Below are 17,207 nucleotides of genomic sequence, written 5' to 3' on the forward strand. Positions count from 1 at the left end.
CTGCACGCTTTGTTTCCTACCATTTCATTCCTTACACGTTATACATATTATTCTTTGGGGAATTTAGATATTTGAGAAGGCCAGGCAAATTTTTCCTAAACTAGGGCATTACACTTTGAATGCTGTGAAAATTCCATGACTAAGAAGTTCTTCGGAAAGATGATGTCACAAAGGGTAAAAACTCTTCCCAGCCCTAGACTTGCTCAGTTTCGGGTCAGTAAAGACCTCACCATGGATTCTGAAGCACATCTCTCTTTATTTCTGCCAAACAGATTTCTAAATAGATTGGCCTTAAGATACCTAGTTGAACAGGGAGGGAAAAAAAAAGAAAGAGGAAAGGAAAAACCTGGGGGTGGAGGGAGTCATTTAGAATCATTTTTAACTAAGGCAAGTCCCATCACTGTGGAAGAAAATGGTTTCATGTTTCTCACTCCAGTGAGAACACCAGGAGCAGCCAACTTGACTCTTATCAAGTCAGTTCTGGCTAAAACTCTTAAGGTTCATTCAGACAAACCTAGGGTTTTTGTTCTCTATAAGGAGGGATCAAAGGACTCTAGCTGAACCTAAATTTACAACCAATCCTAAAATTGGGGAAAAAAGCAAATCATTCTAGGGAATCCTCTTTGAAATCCTAAAAGAGCCACAAACCAGGACACATTGGAATCCTCAATGCCAATCAAATTCATTGTAAATAATCCAGGATTCCCCTCTACCACCAGCAATCCACAGTCACGCAACTAGTCAATCATGATATCCACATGCCTATTCCTTCCACAGCCTCTGGCTCCATCATTCCTTGCCTTACAAAGGATGAGGCAATGCTTCAGATAACATGGTGTCTCCTAGAGAACCCCAAAAGCACAGTTGTATTCATTTTCCCTACCACCTGATTTTCCTCCAATTTACATTCCAACCTTAAAGTACTCACTAGTTCAAATGGCATGTGTAATTAAAGTTGGTAATATGTCTTTTATAAATTGTAATTTAATTTTTTATTAGCAAAACTAAACCACTTGTCCCTTGCTTTGGATTAAAAAAAAAAAATTAAAAAGTGACCCCATGAAAATGTCCTTCTGAACAAGGATGAGGCATATTGGTGAAGAGTTCAAGAGTTAGTCAGAATATGGAATACTGTATTTAGTCTGAAAATAAAAAAGAATCACTTTCGGGCGCCTGGGTGGCTCAGTTGGTTAAGCGACTGCCTTCGGCTCAGGTCATGATCCTGGAGTCCCGGGATCGAGTCCCGCATCGGGCTCCCTACTCAGCGGGGAGTCTGCTTCTCCCTCTGACCCTCCTCCCTCTCATGCTCTCTGTCTCTCATTCTCTCTGTCTCAAAAAAAAAAAAAAAAGAATCACTTTCAATTTTAGTTAAGACAGACACCCATAAATTCTTATTTCCTGCATATACCGCCTACTTCTTTCAATTTTCAAACACAGCTTGAAAGATAAAAATACAAAGAAAGACTAATAGACCTACAGTGATTGAGCATCATAATCAATCAGCAATCAACTCTGTACCAGCCTGACAGCAGGAGGTATTACCAGAATTCACTACTTAATCGCTCAACTCCTTGTTTAACGTCTAAAGTAGAGACTGAATTATAATGTAACTTTAGACAAGTGACAGGACATCCCTGGTCCTCAGTTTCCTGATCTGTAAAATGAAGATAATAAAAACACCTATTGCGCAGGGTCATTGTGAGGTTTAACTGAGTACTGGTACTAAGTGCTTAAGAACTGTTAACCCTTGGGGCGCCTGGGTGGCTCAGTTGGTTAAGCGACTGCTTTCGGCTCAGGTCATGATCCTGGAGTCCCTGGATCGAGTCCCGCGTCGGGCTCCCTGCTTGGCAGGGAGTCTGCTTCTCCCTCTGACCCTCCCCCCTCTCATGTGCTCTCTCTCATTCTCTCTCTTTCAAATAAATAAATAAAATCTTTAAAAAAAAAAAAAAAAGAACTGTTAACCCTCTGTAAGATTGGTTTTATAATTAGCTATTGAGTGCTCTACAGTGTGCCAGGGATGACCTATTATTGCATTTAGTTTATTACTTTTAAATCTGCTTCTTTCCTCAGAATAAATAACTTCCGGTTAGCAAAGACCTCAGTAGCTCCATAAAATAAAAAGAATAAAAAAAGAATTAGAGAGGAAGTCAACTTCCAAGCAGAAGCTATATATACTATTTTGACATATTATCTTCAGCAAGTGCTTAAAAAAATATAAGTTTTTTATGGGTCCCTTCCTCCACTGGCCCCAGTGCTGTGTGCACAACAAATCTCTGACAGACTTCTGGTTGTGTTGGGTAATTCCAAGAGGACCGTTAGCCGTTGCATTAATACAGGCATGCGCTAAGGCTGAGGCTGCTCCTGACGGGCCCGAGTTAGAGTCTGGAACGCCACCATTTAAAAAGAGACCCAGTAAAGGGCATTATTTGAAACCCAAGAAATAATCACAAACAAAGCTTGTCAGTAACTTCTTTTTTTTTTTTAAGATTTTTTTATTTATCTGACAGAGAGATAGAGAGTACAAGTAGGCAGAGCGGCAGGCAGAGGGAGAGAGAGAAGCAGGCTCTCCGCTGAGCAGGGAGCCCGACGTGGGGCTCGATCCCAGGACCCTGAGATCATGACCTGAGCCGAAGGCAGATGCTTAATGACTGAGCCACCCAGGCACCCCAAGCTTGTCAGTAACTTCTTAAAGCCTGAACATTTGATCTAAATATCACATGCCTGAATTTATCCCTTTACCATTCATTTTCTTTAATGGTGGGGGAAAAACAATAAAATTTTAATTGAGCTATCCCTCTTAGCAGTGAACAGTGCTGGCTAGAATCTATACATAACATCAAAACAATTGCTCTCCAGAACTGGTCGACAATCTTGCCTAGCCTACATTTAGAAGAAAACGATATCACCTCACTGTCCAATCTACTGGGGAGAATAGATGGAAGCATTCCTTAGGAACTATGTCAGTATACAATATCTAAAGTGGTTTATTTTTGTCAGGAATCTAATTCTTAGCGCTATAAGCTAAGCCATTCTCCTTGTATTCTGTTCTTAAAACTTACTAAGAGCAAATCAAGAATTGAAGAAAGTTACCAAAAAAATAATAATAATAATAATAACAAAAAAACCCCTACAATCTCCTTGTTAGCACCTCTTCATGCCACGGTGATTTGATCAGTGATTTGATAAGTATAGATCACAACCCTGCATTTAATGCAGGGTGGCCCACTTTTAAAATGACCCATTTATAACAAAGGTCTCTCTGTTGGAACGATCAAGAGAGTTTAAAAAAAAAAAATGCCACCAGTATCAGATACTTTTATTTAACTAGGCATTGCAGAACAATGAAACTGCAAATCTGGAGACCTTCATCTTATCCCAGCTTTACTAACTGTGAGATAAACAAGTCAGTAAGATTTCCGGATTCTCATACTCTCTGTGGTTTTACTGAAATTATTACCTGCCCTCAAACTACCCCGCAGAGAAGTCCTCAAGTAGAAAGAACACAAGTATCGCAGAACGCTATAAGCTCCTTGGAGAAAAGAGTCTAAATGCTTTAAGTAATAAAAATGCACAGATTATCTTTATTTACAGTAGAATATTTGTGAAGAGTTAGGCTACTATGAACTAAAAAATTCCCTTTGAATTTTTAAGAGTTTCAAACATAACACTCACCACAGTAGAAAGGGGAAAGATAACCTACCCCATGTTCCCATCCATTAGAAGAATCGTGTTGTATATGTGAGAAAATATGAAGAGAAACAGAATTGTGCTGAAGAACATTGTCATCCATGACCCATGATCCTCTCGAAACATTTTTAACCGGAGCAACTGACCTGCAATATAAGATATTATGAGAAATCAGTGTCCATCATGACTCACAATTCACACAGCTTTGCTTTCTTTTACTGAATCTCTCTTATCTCACTATTTTCTGAGATCTTTGCCATAGAATTGCCTTATGGGTCAAACCACTCTACTAATGTCCTTTCTGTCTTTGGTCAATAAATGATCACGGATGAAGTTCAAGACAGTCCCTGTATCATCCTGGAGCAAATAATACTAACATGAGACTCGAGGATAGTTCAGAGATCGTTCATGATGCTGCCCTGAAAACAAGAGGAATTAGAGCGCTGACACCTATTTTCTATTTCACTAATGTGTCTTTGGTTTCCTGTATACTGAAGCTACTTCAGGCAAATGGTAGAGACATTGTGTAAGTTCCACATAATTCCCTTTTGCTTCCATAGGCCCACCCCCAGTCCTGACCAGACAACAAAACTGAGGCAGATCCAATTGTTGAAGGTACATGAAAACTTAAAAGGAAAAATATGGTGGCTGCCATAAGATCCAGACGACATACCCTCACTCTCAGCTAAAATACCCACACTTGCATATAGGCCTGTGCGTAAGTGTGTGTGGGTTGAAGGGGTCAGATGGGGGGATGGGAGGGGGCAGGATGTACATGTGTTACGGAGCTTGGTGTGGCTCCCAGCAAAAGGATATTTCCACCCTGATGCCTAAAATTCCATTTACATAGATAAATGCTAAGATAAGAAAGAATCTTAAAATGCAAATATTTCAAGGAGGGAAAACATGTATAGATGAATACTAAAAAAACATTACTAATATCAGAATTAATACAGAAACATTTCAGTAGAGAAGAGAAATGAGAGCATTACTATCCTGAAAATTGAGAGAGATGACAAACCATGGGAGTAAGAAACAAATGAACGTAGGTCACCCTGGCTTCTCCTAAGATCAACTTTGTCTACTAGGCTTATTTCCATTCCTGAGAAAGTTATCTAAATAATGATAAGGGAGATGATACACACATATAAACTACAATTAAAATAAAGTAGGCCTTAAATCCTATAATAGAATTTCTCACCAGAGAAAATATTCCCTTTTTATTCATGATATGTCAAGGCTATGAAAAAGATATACATATTTCCATCTGGAAATTGTCTCTCTAGGGATAGACAGTAGCTCTCATGTAGGTTACTGAGGATAGGAAAAAATCTTTTAAGATTTAATTACTAAGATTTTCTTGTACCTCACTTTTATTAAAATAGCACTTTAGGTTTCATTTGGAAACCAGAAACTTTACACTAGCCAAAACTTTAAATAGAGCAAAAAAAAGGAGATTTGGTTACATCATCTGGTTTCTTGGCCTGTGCAAGAGAAGCAAAGGGCAAATCTGAAAGTCAAGGGAAGAAGAACATGGAAAACTCTCTACTGAAGCAAACAATACTAGCAGAGCAAATTACAACTTCACAGAACTTGCTGATAAACTGAATCAATAGTTATGGAAAACCAGAGATCTGCAAGTCTCCACACAATACGTTGTCAGGAATATGATAAATAGATATTAAGCACAGAATGCTTGAAAGTAAAACACTCATGCCATAAATATCATAAAGCAAACTGTAAAGAATATGATTCATTTGTTGAGCAAAATATTGAATGTGTTCTGATGACATGTCAGCCATGGTTCTAGGTACTAGAGATACAGCTGAGAGCAAGGTAGAAAGGTGTTTGAAGTCCATCATTATTTGGGTGATTAATGAAAATGTGATCTTATCTCAGGCTCATGGGCTCTCTTTGTTCAAGTTTCCCTTAGCTTCAAGTCCTTTCAGCTTCAAACTAAGATTTATTTAGTTCAGCAGTGTAGACTGAAGAACAGCAAAGACCAGCAATTAGAGTTCCTTGAAAATTTAAATGTGAATTTCCTTCTTAACATATGCATATGTCAAAAAAATTACTAATGGATGTGCTTTAAAAGTCAAATCATAATGCTGGTGATTGAAGAGTGCTTTGCAAATAAAACATAGTAGATTAGCTGTGCACTGGCTGAAATAACACGAAGTTAGTAAAAAGGGAAACGTGACAGTACCACTTACGCTCTCATTGCCAAGCTCATTGTCTGGCACTAATTTCAGTCATTAGAGTCATTAGAACAAAATGGCAGGTTAACAAGGCCTGAAATTCATTTGTGACGCACAATAAAAGTGTTGCAATATATGAAGGACACCACTGGTGTGGCTCCCACGTTCAGTCGAATCACATTATAAAAATTCCCCATAAGTTACTTCAAGGTTAACATCCACCCAATGGATGGGTGTCCATCCTATTGCTAGAAACACATATGCATAGATTGCCATCAGTTGGCTGCTGGCGTAAGTGACTTCTCACCAAGCTAATCAGATCAGGAACCTCGGTGTTACCTGAGGATGTCACACGAAAATGTGTTGTCTCTCCCTATAATATGACCATATATTTGGTCTGCCTGGGACAACAGTGGCTTATCACTGTTGTCCTGACATAATTATTCAGAATGCCCCCTTCATTTCTTAAGTGTACTGGTTTGGGTAATAAATTATATGCCACCTTCTCTGTAGATCACAGAATTCAAAATTTTATCACACTTTCCTTTAGAGGAGTTTCAGTAAATAACTGAGTGAAGACAGTCCTATAGGTCAACAAGAGTAAAAGGGCATCACTGAGAAGGTGGGTACATTCCCGACAAGGTCATAAGTGACTTTTATTTTAACCATAGATATATTTATGAATATGAGTGTATATTTATATTAATAAAATTTGTCTTGGACTGTATGGACCATCACCTTTGATAAGGTCAAGGTAATTGGAAAATGAATCTTAGAACAAGCAGAAGCATTAAGATGGTACACGAGTCTATAGAGGTGTTGGAAGACACAAGGACTGGCTGTTACAAATGCTGGTTAAAGTCAACTGAAATGCCCTAAAACCTCAGAATCTTTCCTGGAAATACAGTGGGTTTAAGGCCAGTAAGATGTTATAAAATTCTAGCAAGATTAATGATCTAAAAGCATATTTAAAAATATATGATGACCCCACATATGTAGTGGAAAATAAAAAGAGGCAAGTGTAATAGGGAGAAGTATGGACAAACTGCTTGGTTTCTTGGGGGGATTTCTGCTGCTGTGTTCTCATCGGCAAAATAAAAAGGAATATTTCCTTTCTACCTCACAACCAGACTTTTATCCTGTGTTCTGGGTACCTTTTGTTCAAGTGTGGTTCTCACAAGGAAGACTTGAACAAAGAAATAAACTAAGCAATCTCAGAGGCAAAGAAGAAGAGTCTGTACTTCCACGCAAGAGACGGGGGTAGCCCTACTCCTGGGAATTTGTTAAAGCAAGGGATTCGATAGAGCGAGGGCTTCTAGGTTCATGGAGGATACGAAGATTTAGGCCTCCAAGGTGGCAGAACATCATTTGGACTTGATTTAATGGATGGTGGTGAAAGCCAGTATCAAGGGTCATGGCACTGAAAGTCAGGTAAGGAGACTGAGTTAGCCCCTAGGGTATAAGGCCAGTAGGACAGCCACCAACCTCCATTAGGAACACAACAACCTGGGCAGGACCCAGACAACTGTTGGAGGATATCATCGAGAGGACATGATGACCAGGTGACCCTCAAGCCAGACCTAGGCAATCGGAGGCTCCTGACCCCTTCCCCTGTTATTGGAATGCTCGTTCTATCCACCACTCCCACCATGGGAGCTATTTTTAACAATGCAGTATTGAGAGAGCAATGAGTTGTTGCAACTGTCCAGACGGTGTAAGTGACTGAACTCCGTTGAGACCTCTATACAAATTTTAAGATTGTAGTGGGCAAGTGCAAAGATCTACTTGTCTTATGGCCACCGAAGGCAAGCCTCGTATATGTTCTCTTGCTTATTAAAACCACCACCTCCCAACCGGGAGGTGCCTGACTCTTCCTTCGGTCTCTCCTTGCCCTCCATGGGTGGGGGCCAGTGTCAGATTTTACCTGAGAAATTCCCAAGGTTGCAAACCAACAACCTCTTAACCAGTACCATAGCGCCAAAGAGGGGGCCGAAGACCATCACCCAAGCAGCATTAGAAGAAGCAGGGAACAGGTAAATACAGATTGAGGGATTTGTTTCCAGGACCCCTGTAGCCTTAGGACTATTTTAAATTTTAGTGATAAAAAAAGATAAGGTGAAAAATTACCAGTATTGTACTCTCTGCTCGCCTTGGTAAGCAGGAATCAGAGCAAGATTTATATGATATAGAGGAAAAACTGTGGCATTACACATAAGACCCTGAGCAGGAAATATAAAAGGACAAATGAAGGTGGCACTTTCCTCAAGAGGACTTCAAACTGAATTAATACCACTATCCATTAAGCCTCCTGCTCCAAACTCTCCTATATATGATGTAGCCAGCCATATACACAATGTATATTTGCATGTACATAATGGATACATATGTAAGACAAACATGTAATCTACAGCAAATTAAAATGTTTTAATTTGTTGAGGTCAAAAGCTGGTTGTAGTCAAAGTTGGAATAGCAGGCATTCCACATAGCAGTAAGAATGTTCTCTGTTGCCAGTAACAGAAAAGGAAGGAAGGAAGCAAGGAAGGAAGGAAGGAAAAAAGGAAGGAAGGAGCGGAGGGGAGGGGAGGGGAAGGATGGGGTGGGGAGGGAGGAGGGGAAGGGAAAAGAAAAGAAAAAACTAAAAACCAGCTTAAATTATAAGGAGTCTTTTATTTATTGGCTTCTCACATTTTCTAACAAACATGTTTATTCCCTAAAAAAAAACATAACTTTCTCCTTAACATGTATGTTCAGAAAATAGTATAGATTTAGTTTAACTAAAGAAATGAAATGACTTCAAGCAAGGCTTGATCCAGCACTCAAACAAGGCTTGATTTATCTCCATTTCCCAGCTTGATTTCTTCAAGGTGAAGAAATGAAACTTGTTTCATGAAACTTGTTTCCTTATCAAACTTCTTTTCCTCAACACCCTTATTTCCTGTGCACCCCATACCTGCCTTATGCTTGCCCTGTAAAACCCCAACTCTGATTCAACACTACAGTTTGCTTTCTCTAATTTCAGTAAACTGCTGTGAAAAAAAGTTACACGAGTAGATTAATAAGCCACTACATAATCATGATCCCCAATTTCAGCAGCTACTGCAGTCCTGCATATTAATAGTTTTCCATCGTAGCCAGCTCCCCCAACGTGTTCATACATATCCTTTGTAGTCCCAAGATGACTGTAGAAATCCTGAGTAATGTGCCTTCATTTTTGTCCAGGGAGGAAAACATAATGCTTCTGCCCCACTATTTCTAAAGAAAGTTAGGTGACTCACTCTCAGTGAGCTTTTTGGGTACTGAACCAATCACCAGTAGCAATGATTAGCTAAGCCTATGTCACATGTTACACTCCTAGAGCCAGATTAAGTTAATTACCTAGTACTACATTGATCCACAAATGTAAATCAAGTATGGCAAACATTGTTGAAAACAGCAGAACCATGGGATGGAAGATCCCTGGTCCTTGAATCACTGCTTAGATCAAAGGTACCTGCCAAGTTTTGGCTTTATATGAGTGAGAAATTCAATTGAGATGCACTCATTATATATTTTGGAGATTTCTATTACTGAAGCTAACATTACCTTACCAGATAGAAGATGACCAATGGATCAAAGGCCCAGAGAAGGAAAAAAAAAGGGTAGGGGGTCTTAAAATGATCCACATGGAATCTATTTCTTAGTCTTTATATCCCAAGTACCCAGCAGAATATATGCTACAATAACTGCATTAAATTCTGATGGACAGATTCTAGAAGGAGAATTAAGACCTGCTCACAAGAAAGGGCACACATTTTCCAAAAGAAAAATTCTATAAGTAAAATATGGGGGGAAATATATCTTGTTGGCAAGCTCACACAGCTCACACAGCTCAACCTCAGAACACCTAAGGCCCAAGGCTTTGTATAATGTATTGTCTACTTGTGTGTGCCACATCCATCCATAAACTGCAACACAGTGAGGACCATAGCTGTCTTCTTCCCCACTGGTATCACCATGGCCCTGGCACGTAGCATGTCTTAGATAAATAGCTGTCCAACTGCCAACAATGAAGGGACACAATACAATATAGAGCAACAGTGTACAAATGAACAAAAAAGATATTCCACCGTATGGCTAAAATCCTGCATCTTTGCAGATCTGGCAATTACACCCACCCTCTGTGCCGTATGGAACCCACCATGTTCTTTGACCTTCACCTCCTCCACGTTTTCTCCCCATCTATTAGCCACCTCCTGAGCTCTATATAGCATGAAACTTGTTTCCTTATCAAAATTCTTTTCCTCAACACCCTTATTTCCTGTGCACCCCATACCTGCCTTATGTTTGCCCTGCAAAACCCCAACTCTGATTCAACACTACAGTTTGCTTTCTCTGATTTCGGTAAACTGCTGTGAAAAAAAGTTACACGAGTAGATTAATAAGCCACTACATAATCATGATCCCCAATTTCAGCAGCTACTGCAGTCCTGCATATTAATAGTTTTCCTTGTACTCGTCAATCTCTTTCCCATTCTCCTCAGCATCCATTTCACATTTTACCTCAAAGCTCCTACTAAGCCTCTTTCACTCTCAGACTATGACCTTGGCCCAACCACAAGGAAATATCGCTGCCACCAAATATGATTTCCTTCAACTTCCTGCCCACTCACATGCATCCGCTTATCTATCCCCACTTCCTTCCCTTGTTTCTCAGAGAATGCAGTGCTCATCCCACCAAAGGACCCACATGTACCTCCTTAAAACCATACCCTCCCCTCTCTTGGGGCCTTGGCCCATCAGCCTTCTTTTCTCTCCTTTGTATTTCAAATCTCTCTCTCTCTCCTGGTTCTCTTCCCTCTGCCTCTAAAGCCTCTTAAGTCCATCCTAAAAGCAATGCTTTCTTGACCCCATGTCCTTGAACTGTCATCCATTCTTCTTCCCTTGTCCAGATTTTGAGAAAAAGTAATATGCATCATGCCCACTCCCTGAGATCTTACTTGCAATGCAAACATTCTACTGAAATCATTCTGGCAAATGCCACAATGCCAAATCCTGTAGAAATATACTGCCCTTTAATTTACAGGACATCTCTTTTGCATCTGACAGAGCAGTTGTTCACGCTTGTCCTTTTTGACAGTAACTTCCCTGGCTTCTCAAACACCAAATACTCCTCGTTCTTTTTCTACTTTCCTGATTATTCTCAGTCACCTTTTTGGGCATCTCCTCTACTTGTCCCATAAATGATGATGTTCCCCATTGTCTGTCCTCAGTTTTCACTACATGATCTCATCCACTGTTATGGGTTTAATATCCAATATCTCCAGCATAAACTTTTCCTCCCAAGCTTCAGACTGAAAGAGTCACCTGCTCACTCTCCTCCTGCATATCCTGTGGGCCTTAACATGCAGGTCAGAGATGATCTCTTCCAGGTAGTTATCTTCATTGTTAAATATTTCATATATTAGAGTCATAGTCAGCAAGAGTTTATAGGACGTACTCTTTCAGGAAATAATAAGTTCCCTTCAGTGCAGATAAGAAGGAATGGCCACTAGCCAGGTATTGTTTAAAGGGTTGGATTACATGATTTTTAAGATCCTGTACAACTCTAGGGTTGTAGGATTTGTTTAGTCAGTGAGAGATTACTGTAGTCTGCTAACTCAAAATACTTCAAATTAAAAAGAGAAATCCTTACCTACTGAGAGAAAAAGAGGAAATGTTCCTCCTTATGTTTTATCTGTCATTGTATGCCTCTCTCATGTATAAAATGAAGCTAAAGTAACACACTGATAAGATTCCTTAAAGGCCAACTTAATATTTAACACTTTATATGGGAACATTTCACAATAATGTAAATCCTATTTCTTATGTCTAGAATAAGAGAATAAAATTGGATCAAAGCATTTCAATAGTAATTGAACTTCACTTCCAATCAGACTAAAATAAATATACGAAGTATACACGGGTGATTTGTGTTAATTTCTAGTTTATAGGAACATGACATGATATGATTTTTTTTAAGATTTACTAATTGAAAAATGGCAACAGAATAAAAATAACTAAAATGAAACAGTCCGTGGATGGGACATTAACAAAGAAAATTGTCTAAGAAAACACAGCAGAATATCATTAGGGAGAAAGGATGTTCTAGTTAGACAAATGTAGCATTATATAAAGTATAAGATCATAAAATTTTGTACCCTAAGAGTGCCATTCTATTAATATTCAGATCAAGTCTTGCTATTTCAGTGTACAAAGAGAATTTAAAAAACATTGAATAGATGGTTTTTCTTCACATTAGGAATAGGAGCTTACACACAAAATGTTTGCTAGTCACTGAATTTGACAGAAAACCAAATATTGAGAATTGAAATATAATCCCATAAAATACTACAAATACGTATTACAATGTGTAATTCAAAAGAGATTCTAAAATAATAATAATAATAATAAGACTTTGGTTAGATACCCAGCATAAATGATGGTGTTTTCAGACCTAGAGTGTAATGTCAACTTCAAAAGTGTACATATTACAAACTTTAAGTAAAGTATATATCCACTAAATAAACACATGTTGACATAAATAATTCTCCACAGAAAAAACAGTAATAAACCTTCCATTTTATTGAGAGAGTTGAAATATTTTACTGTAATAATATGGCTTTTTCATTAGACTGTTCTTAGGATTAACTGACCTAAATTGCTTATATTTGCTCAATGTGAAAAAGTATGATCCCAAAAGGAAATCAAAGTATTCATTTATTATTATCTACTGCTTTTCCTGTTAAGGAAAAAATAGCCACTGAATAAAAAGAATACTAAATTACCATTACATCTTAGCTTGTAGCCTAAGATTTAGCAGCACACTTAATTTAAACATATAAATTATACATATATGATATATATGATATATATACATATTGAGTATTATAATATCCTGTAATTTTAATGAAATCAATTTGTTCTATATCTTCTAGACTTGTACGGGTGAAATCAACCTAAATAGCATTTTTAAGATCCAAACCCATCAAAAAAGTAAAAATTTATAAAATATGTTCAGAAATGTTAGAGGTTGTACTTATCACAATTTTGTATTTCAAAATGGGCAACAGGATAGAAAATATAGCTCCCTATTTTTAAAAAATTAATGTAATCACCACTATTAATAAATTTTTATGTTTTCATCATTATATTGATATCAGTTTTGAAAAACAATAATATACTTTTAAAATAAGTTTTTGGGGTGCCTGGGTGGCTCAGTTGGTTAAGTGACCGCCTTTGACTCAGGTCATGATCTCAAGGTCTTGGAACTGAGCCCCGCATCGGGCTTCCTGCTCTGCGGGGAGCCTGCTTCTCCCTCTCCCTCTGCTGCTCCCCCTACTTGTGCTTTCTCGCTCTCTGTCAAATAAAAATAAAATCTTAAAATAAAGTAAGTTTTCATTTGATTTCAGGCATTCTATTAATCCAGCTAAAAAGGAAACATTGAATTGGCAAGACTAATCCCCTGTAGGCTGATCCATGGTTTGACGCAATTGTAATCAATCACAAGGTGATTGTCCACAAGGCTTGAACACTAGCTCCTGATCATGTATGGAGTAGAGGGGACAAGTGGGTCTGGTCCTCCCACAACCATAAATGCTAGGAAAGCAAAACCAGGCCAGAGGTGAAAATTTTTGTATTTCTATTATCTGCATTCATGTATCCAGGTCTCATTGACTCTTCCTTTCTATGAACTTGGTTTTCATTCATAGTTTCCCATAAGTTCTCTGACTCTTGCAGACTGGTCTCTTGTACTCGCAAACTTGCTATTTTCTCTTCAGATTCCATTTTTTAAAAAAGATTTTATTTATTTATTTGAGAGAGAGAGAATGAGAGACAGAGAGCATGAGAGGGAGGAGGGTCAGAGGGAGAAGCAGACTTCCTGCCGAGCAGGGAGCCCGATGCGGGACTCGATCCCAGGACTCCAGGATCATGACCTGAGCCGAAGGCAGTCACTTAACCAAATGAGCCACCCAGGCGCCCTCAGATTCCATTTTTAAACTTACTGAAGAAAGATATTAAAAATTCATAACAGGTTTCCACTTCCAAATATAAGATGATTGGAAATCACTACTTCATCCTAACAACAAGTACCAAGCTGAACAGATTTTAAAATGAACAAGTCTCCTAGGACCTGTAAGAGAGGTGAAGACACAGGGCAAACTACTGCCCCTCAAGATTGGATAGACAGACAGCAAATAGAAGGAGCTTACCAGAGCAGAAACTCACAAATGAAAACTGCCTTGGGAATCAGTGCTGGGGTAGGAAAACTTGAACTGTAATAAACAAATTGCTAGAGGCTCAGTGTAGAAGCTAAAAACTCTAGGAAGACACAGCCATAGCAGAGGCCTCATGCTTTTGTAATTTTTACCTCTAGAAGCTCAACCAGGATCCCATAGTAAATACTGGAGAAACCAAACCCAACCTGCTGAGGTTATCTGTCAGAGCCTTCTGACCTGGATGAAAGGTCAGCCTACTCTAGCCATCCTCTTCCAATTAAAGTGGCAGAGAGGTGAGTAAGTACTTTTGAAGTTCACAGTCCAGAAGTAGAGTCTCACTAGAAGACTGAGACCTAATCATAGGACTATAGAACACTCCTTCTCCCCCCATACCTCACCACCACATTGCTAAAGCATTCCTTTTACCTGGTACATCATGTTCAGTTATCAAAAAACACAAAGCATATTAAAAGGAAAACAAAAAACACCATTTGAAGAGACAAAGTAAGCATTGGAACCTGACATGGCAATGATATTAGAATTATCAGACCAGGAATTTAAAGCAATGACTAATAAGCTAAGGGCTCTAATGGATAAAGTAGACAGTATGCAAGAACAGCTAGGAAATGTAAGCAGAGAAATGGATTTCCTAAGAAAGATCCAAAAAGAAATGTGGGAGATAAACACTGAAACAGAAATTAAGAATGCCTTTGATGGGCTTATTAATAGGCTAAACATGCTGAAGAAAGAATCTCTGAATTGAAAGATATCTCAATAGAAATCTCCAAAAGTGAAAACCAAAGAGAAAAAAGACCAAAAAAGGTAGAAGAGAATACACAAAACTCTGTGAGACAACTAGAAAAGGTATAACATATGTGTAACAGGAATACTAGAAGGAGAAGAAAAAGAAAAAGGAACAGGAGAAATATTTGAAAAATAATGACTGAGAGTTTCCCCAAATTAATGTTTGACATCAAATAACAGATCTGGGAAGCTCAAGAAACATCAAGCAGGATAAATGCAAAACAAAACAATACTCTACATTTAGGTATATCATTTTCAAGCTACAGTAAATCAAAGATAAAGAATAAAATCCTGGAAAAACACAGGGACCACATGGAAAACTATGGCCTAGAGTTTGAGGCAGTCTGAGTGGGTCAGAGACAGAAATTGAAATTCAGGGCTCCCAATGCAACCATGACATGAAGAATCAAAATATCAGAAAAAGGGAAACCCAAAAAGTGAGCCCAAACATCTAATACAATTTCCCACAGAGCATTTGCTGACACCTAAACTATGTAGGTAAGAGTCAAAACCAAGCAAAGAACAGCTGATAAGAAAAAAAAGCTAAGCATAGATTTTAGCAGTCTCATGATGCTCAGGAAATAAAAACTGGAATTCAGGATACACCAAAGTAGAAGAACTCTGAGCAAAATCCGGAGTGTCAACTGTGACACATGAAGGACTATATCCTAGAAGTAAGGACAAACCAGAAACAGACCAACCCAAAGAAAGCCTGAAGCCCAGTTTCTATCTGCTTACCAGGAGAAACTAAATTTTCCCTAGGGAAGATCATCATGAACCTTTAAAATTATTCACATGTTATCTCTGATATTCAAGTTAAAAAAAAAATAGGCACACAAGGAAACAAGACAAGAAAAATCAGTGAAATTCAAGAGAAAAAAAAAGACAATATAAACAGACTCATTGATGATGTACATACTGGAGTTCTAAGACATAGAAGTCAAAATAACTATAATCAATATGGTCCAGAAAATAGATGAGAAGACTATGAATTTTACCAAAGAACTGGAAACTATTCATGAAAATCAACTGGAATATCTAGGTCTGAAAATAACAACTGAAATTAATAACCATAGATTTACTAGCAGTTACATATGTACATACTATGTGATCCCATTTATATGAATTTCTAGAAAATGCAAATTAAATAGAACAGTAATTGCCTAAAGGTGTGAAGGGATGGGAGAAAGGGATTACCAAAGCTCATAAAGAAACTTTTATCTTGATTGTGGCAACGGATGGATACATATGTCAAAGTTTATAAAACTATACAGTTAAATATGTGCAGTATGTCAATTATACCCCCATAAAGTTACTTAATATTAAAATAACAATAAGACTGGGCGCCTGGGTGGCTCAGTTGGTTAAGCGACTGCCTTCGGCTCAGGTCATGATCCTGGAGTCCCAGGATCGAGTCCTGCATCGGGCTCCCTGCTCAGCAGGGAGTCTGCTTCTCCCTCTGACCCTCCCCCCTCTCATGCTCTCTCTATCTCATTCTCTCTCTCAAATAAATAAATAAAATCTTTAAAAAAAAAAAATTCTCCCAAGTTTAAAAAAATAAAATAAAATAAAATAACAATAAGACTATCTTTTAGGATTTAAAACACATGTGGAATTTAAGTTTATGACAAAAGTAGGTCAAAAGATAGAAAGAGGTAAATAGAGTTAAAAGCTGTAAAGTTTTTTTTTTTTAAGATTTTATTTATTCAGTGTCTCTCTCTGTCAAATAAATAAAATCTTAAAAAAAAAAAAAGATTTTATTTATTCATTCATAAGAGACACAGAGAGAGAGGCAGAGGGAGAAGCAGGTTCCCCGCTGAGCAAGGAGCCTAATGCGGGACTCGATCCCAGGACCCCGGGATCATGACCCGAGCCGAAGGCAGACGCTCAACCATCTGAGCCACCCAGGCACCCTAAAAGCTGTAAAGTTCTTGTAAAGTGTTGTCAATATTAATTAAAGATAAACTCTAGTAAGTCAATTATGTGTGTTTTACCTTCCAGGATAATCACTAAAAGAATAAAAATAATATAACTAACAAAGTAATAGAATGAGAAAAAATAAAATATAAAAAATATTTAATTTATCCAAAGGAAAGCAAAAAGGAGGAGAAAATAACTTAGGAAAGATAAGGCAAACCAAAAGCTACCACATAACAAACTGCTAGATTTAAACACAAATATATTGGTAATTAATAAGTGAAAATGGACTAAATATTCTACTTAAAAGACAACTGTCAGAAAGATTTTTAAAAAATTTAAAGCATAAAAATTGAGGGAGTATATT

At 38.0% G+C, this 17,207-nt stretch overlaps 1 protein-coding gene across 2 annotated transcripts in view; it reads right to left on the reverse strand.

Moving 5' to 3' along the window:
• The window catches only part of TMEM117 (transmembrane protein 117), a 502,044-nt gene that overhangs the window by 377,239 nt on the left and 107,598 nt on the right, over positions 1-17,207 (reverse strand). For both annotated transcript variants that reach the window (XM_064591365.1, XM_064591366.1), the window contains one exon: positions 3,701-3,833. In XM_064591365.1, the coding sequence (XP_064447435.1) occupies positions 3,701-3,833 (133 nt within the window). The remainder of the gene's footprint in view (positions 1-3,700; positions 3,834-17,207) is intronic.

The sequence above is a fragment of the Mirounga angustirostris genome, unplaced genomic scaffold (assembly GCF_029215605.1).
Source record: "Mirounga angustirostris isolate CCGP_5_RB_7025 unplaced genomic scaffold, mMirAng1.0.hap1 SCAF_5, whole genome shotgun sequence".
Lineage (NCBI taxonomy): Eukaryota > Metazoa > Chordata > Mammalia > Carnivora > Phocidae > Mirounga > Mirounga angustirostris.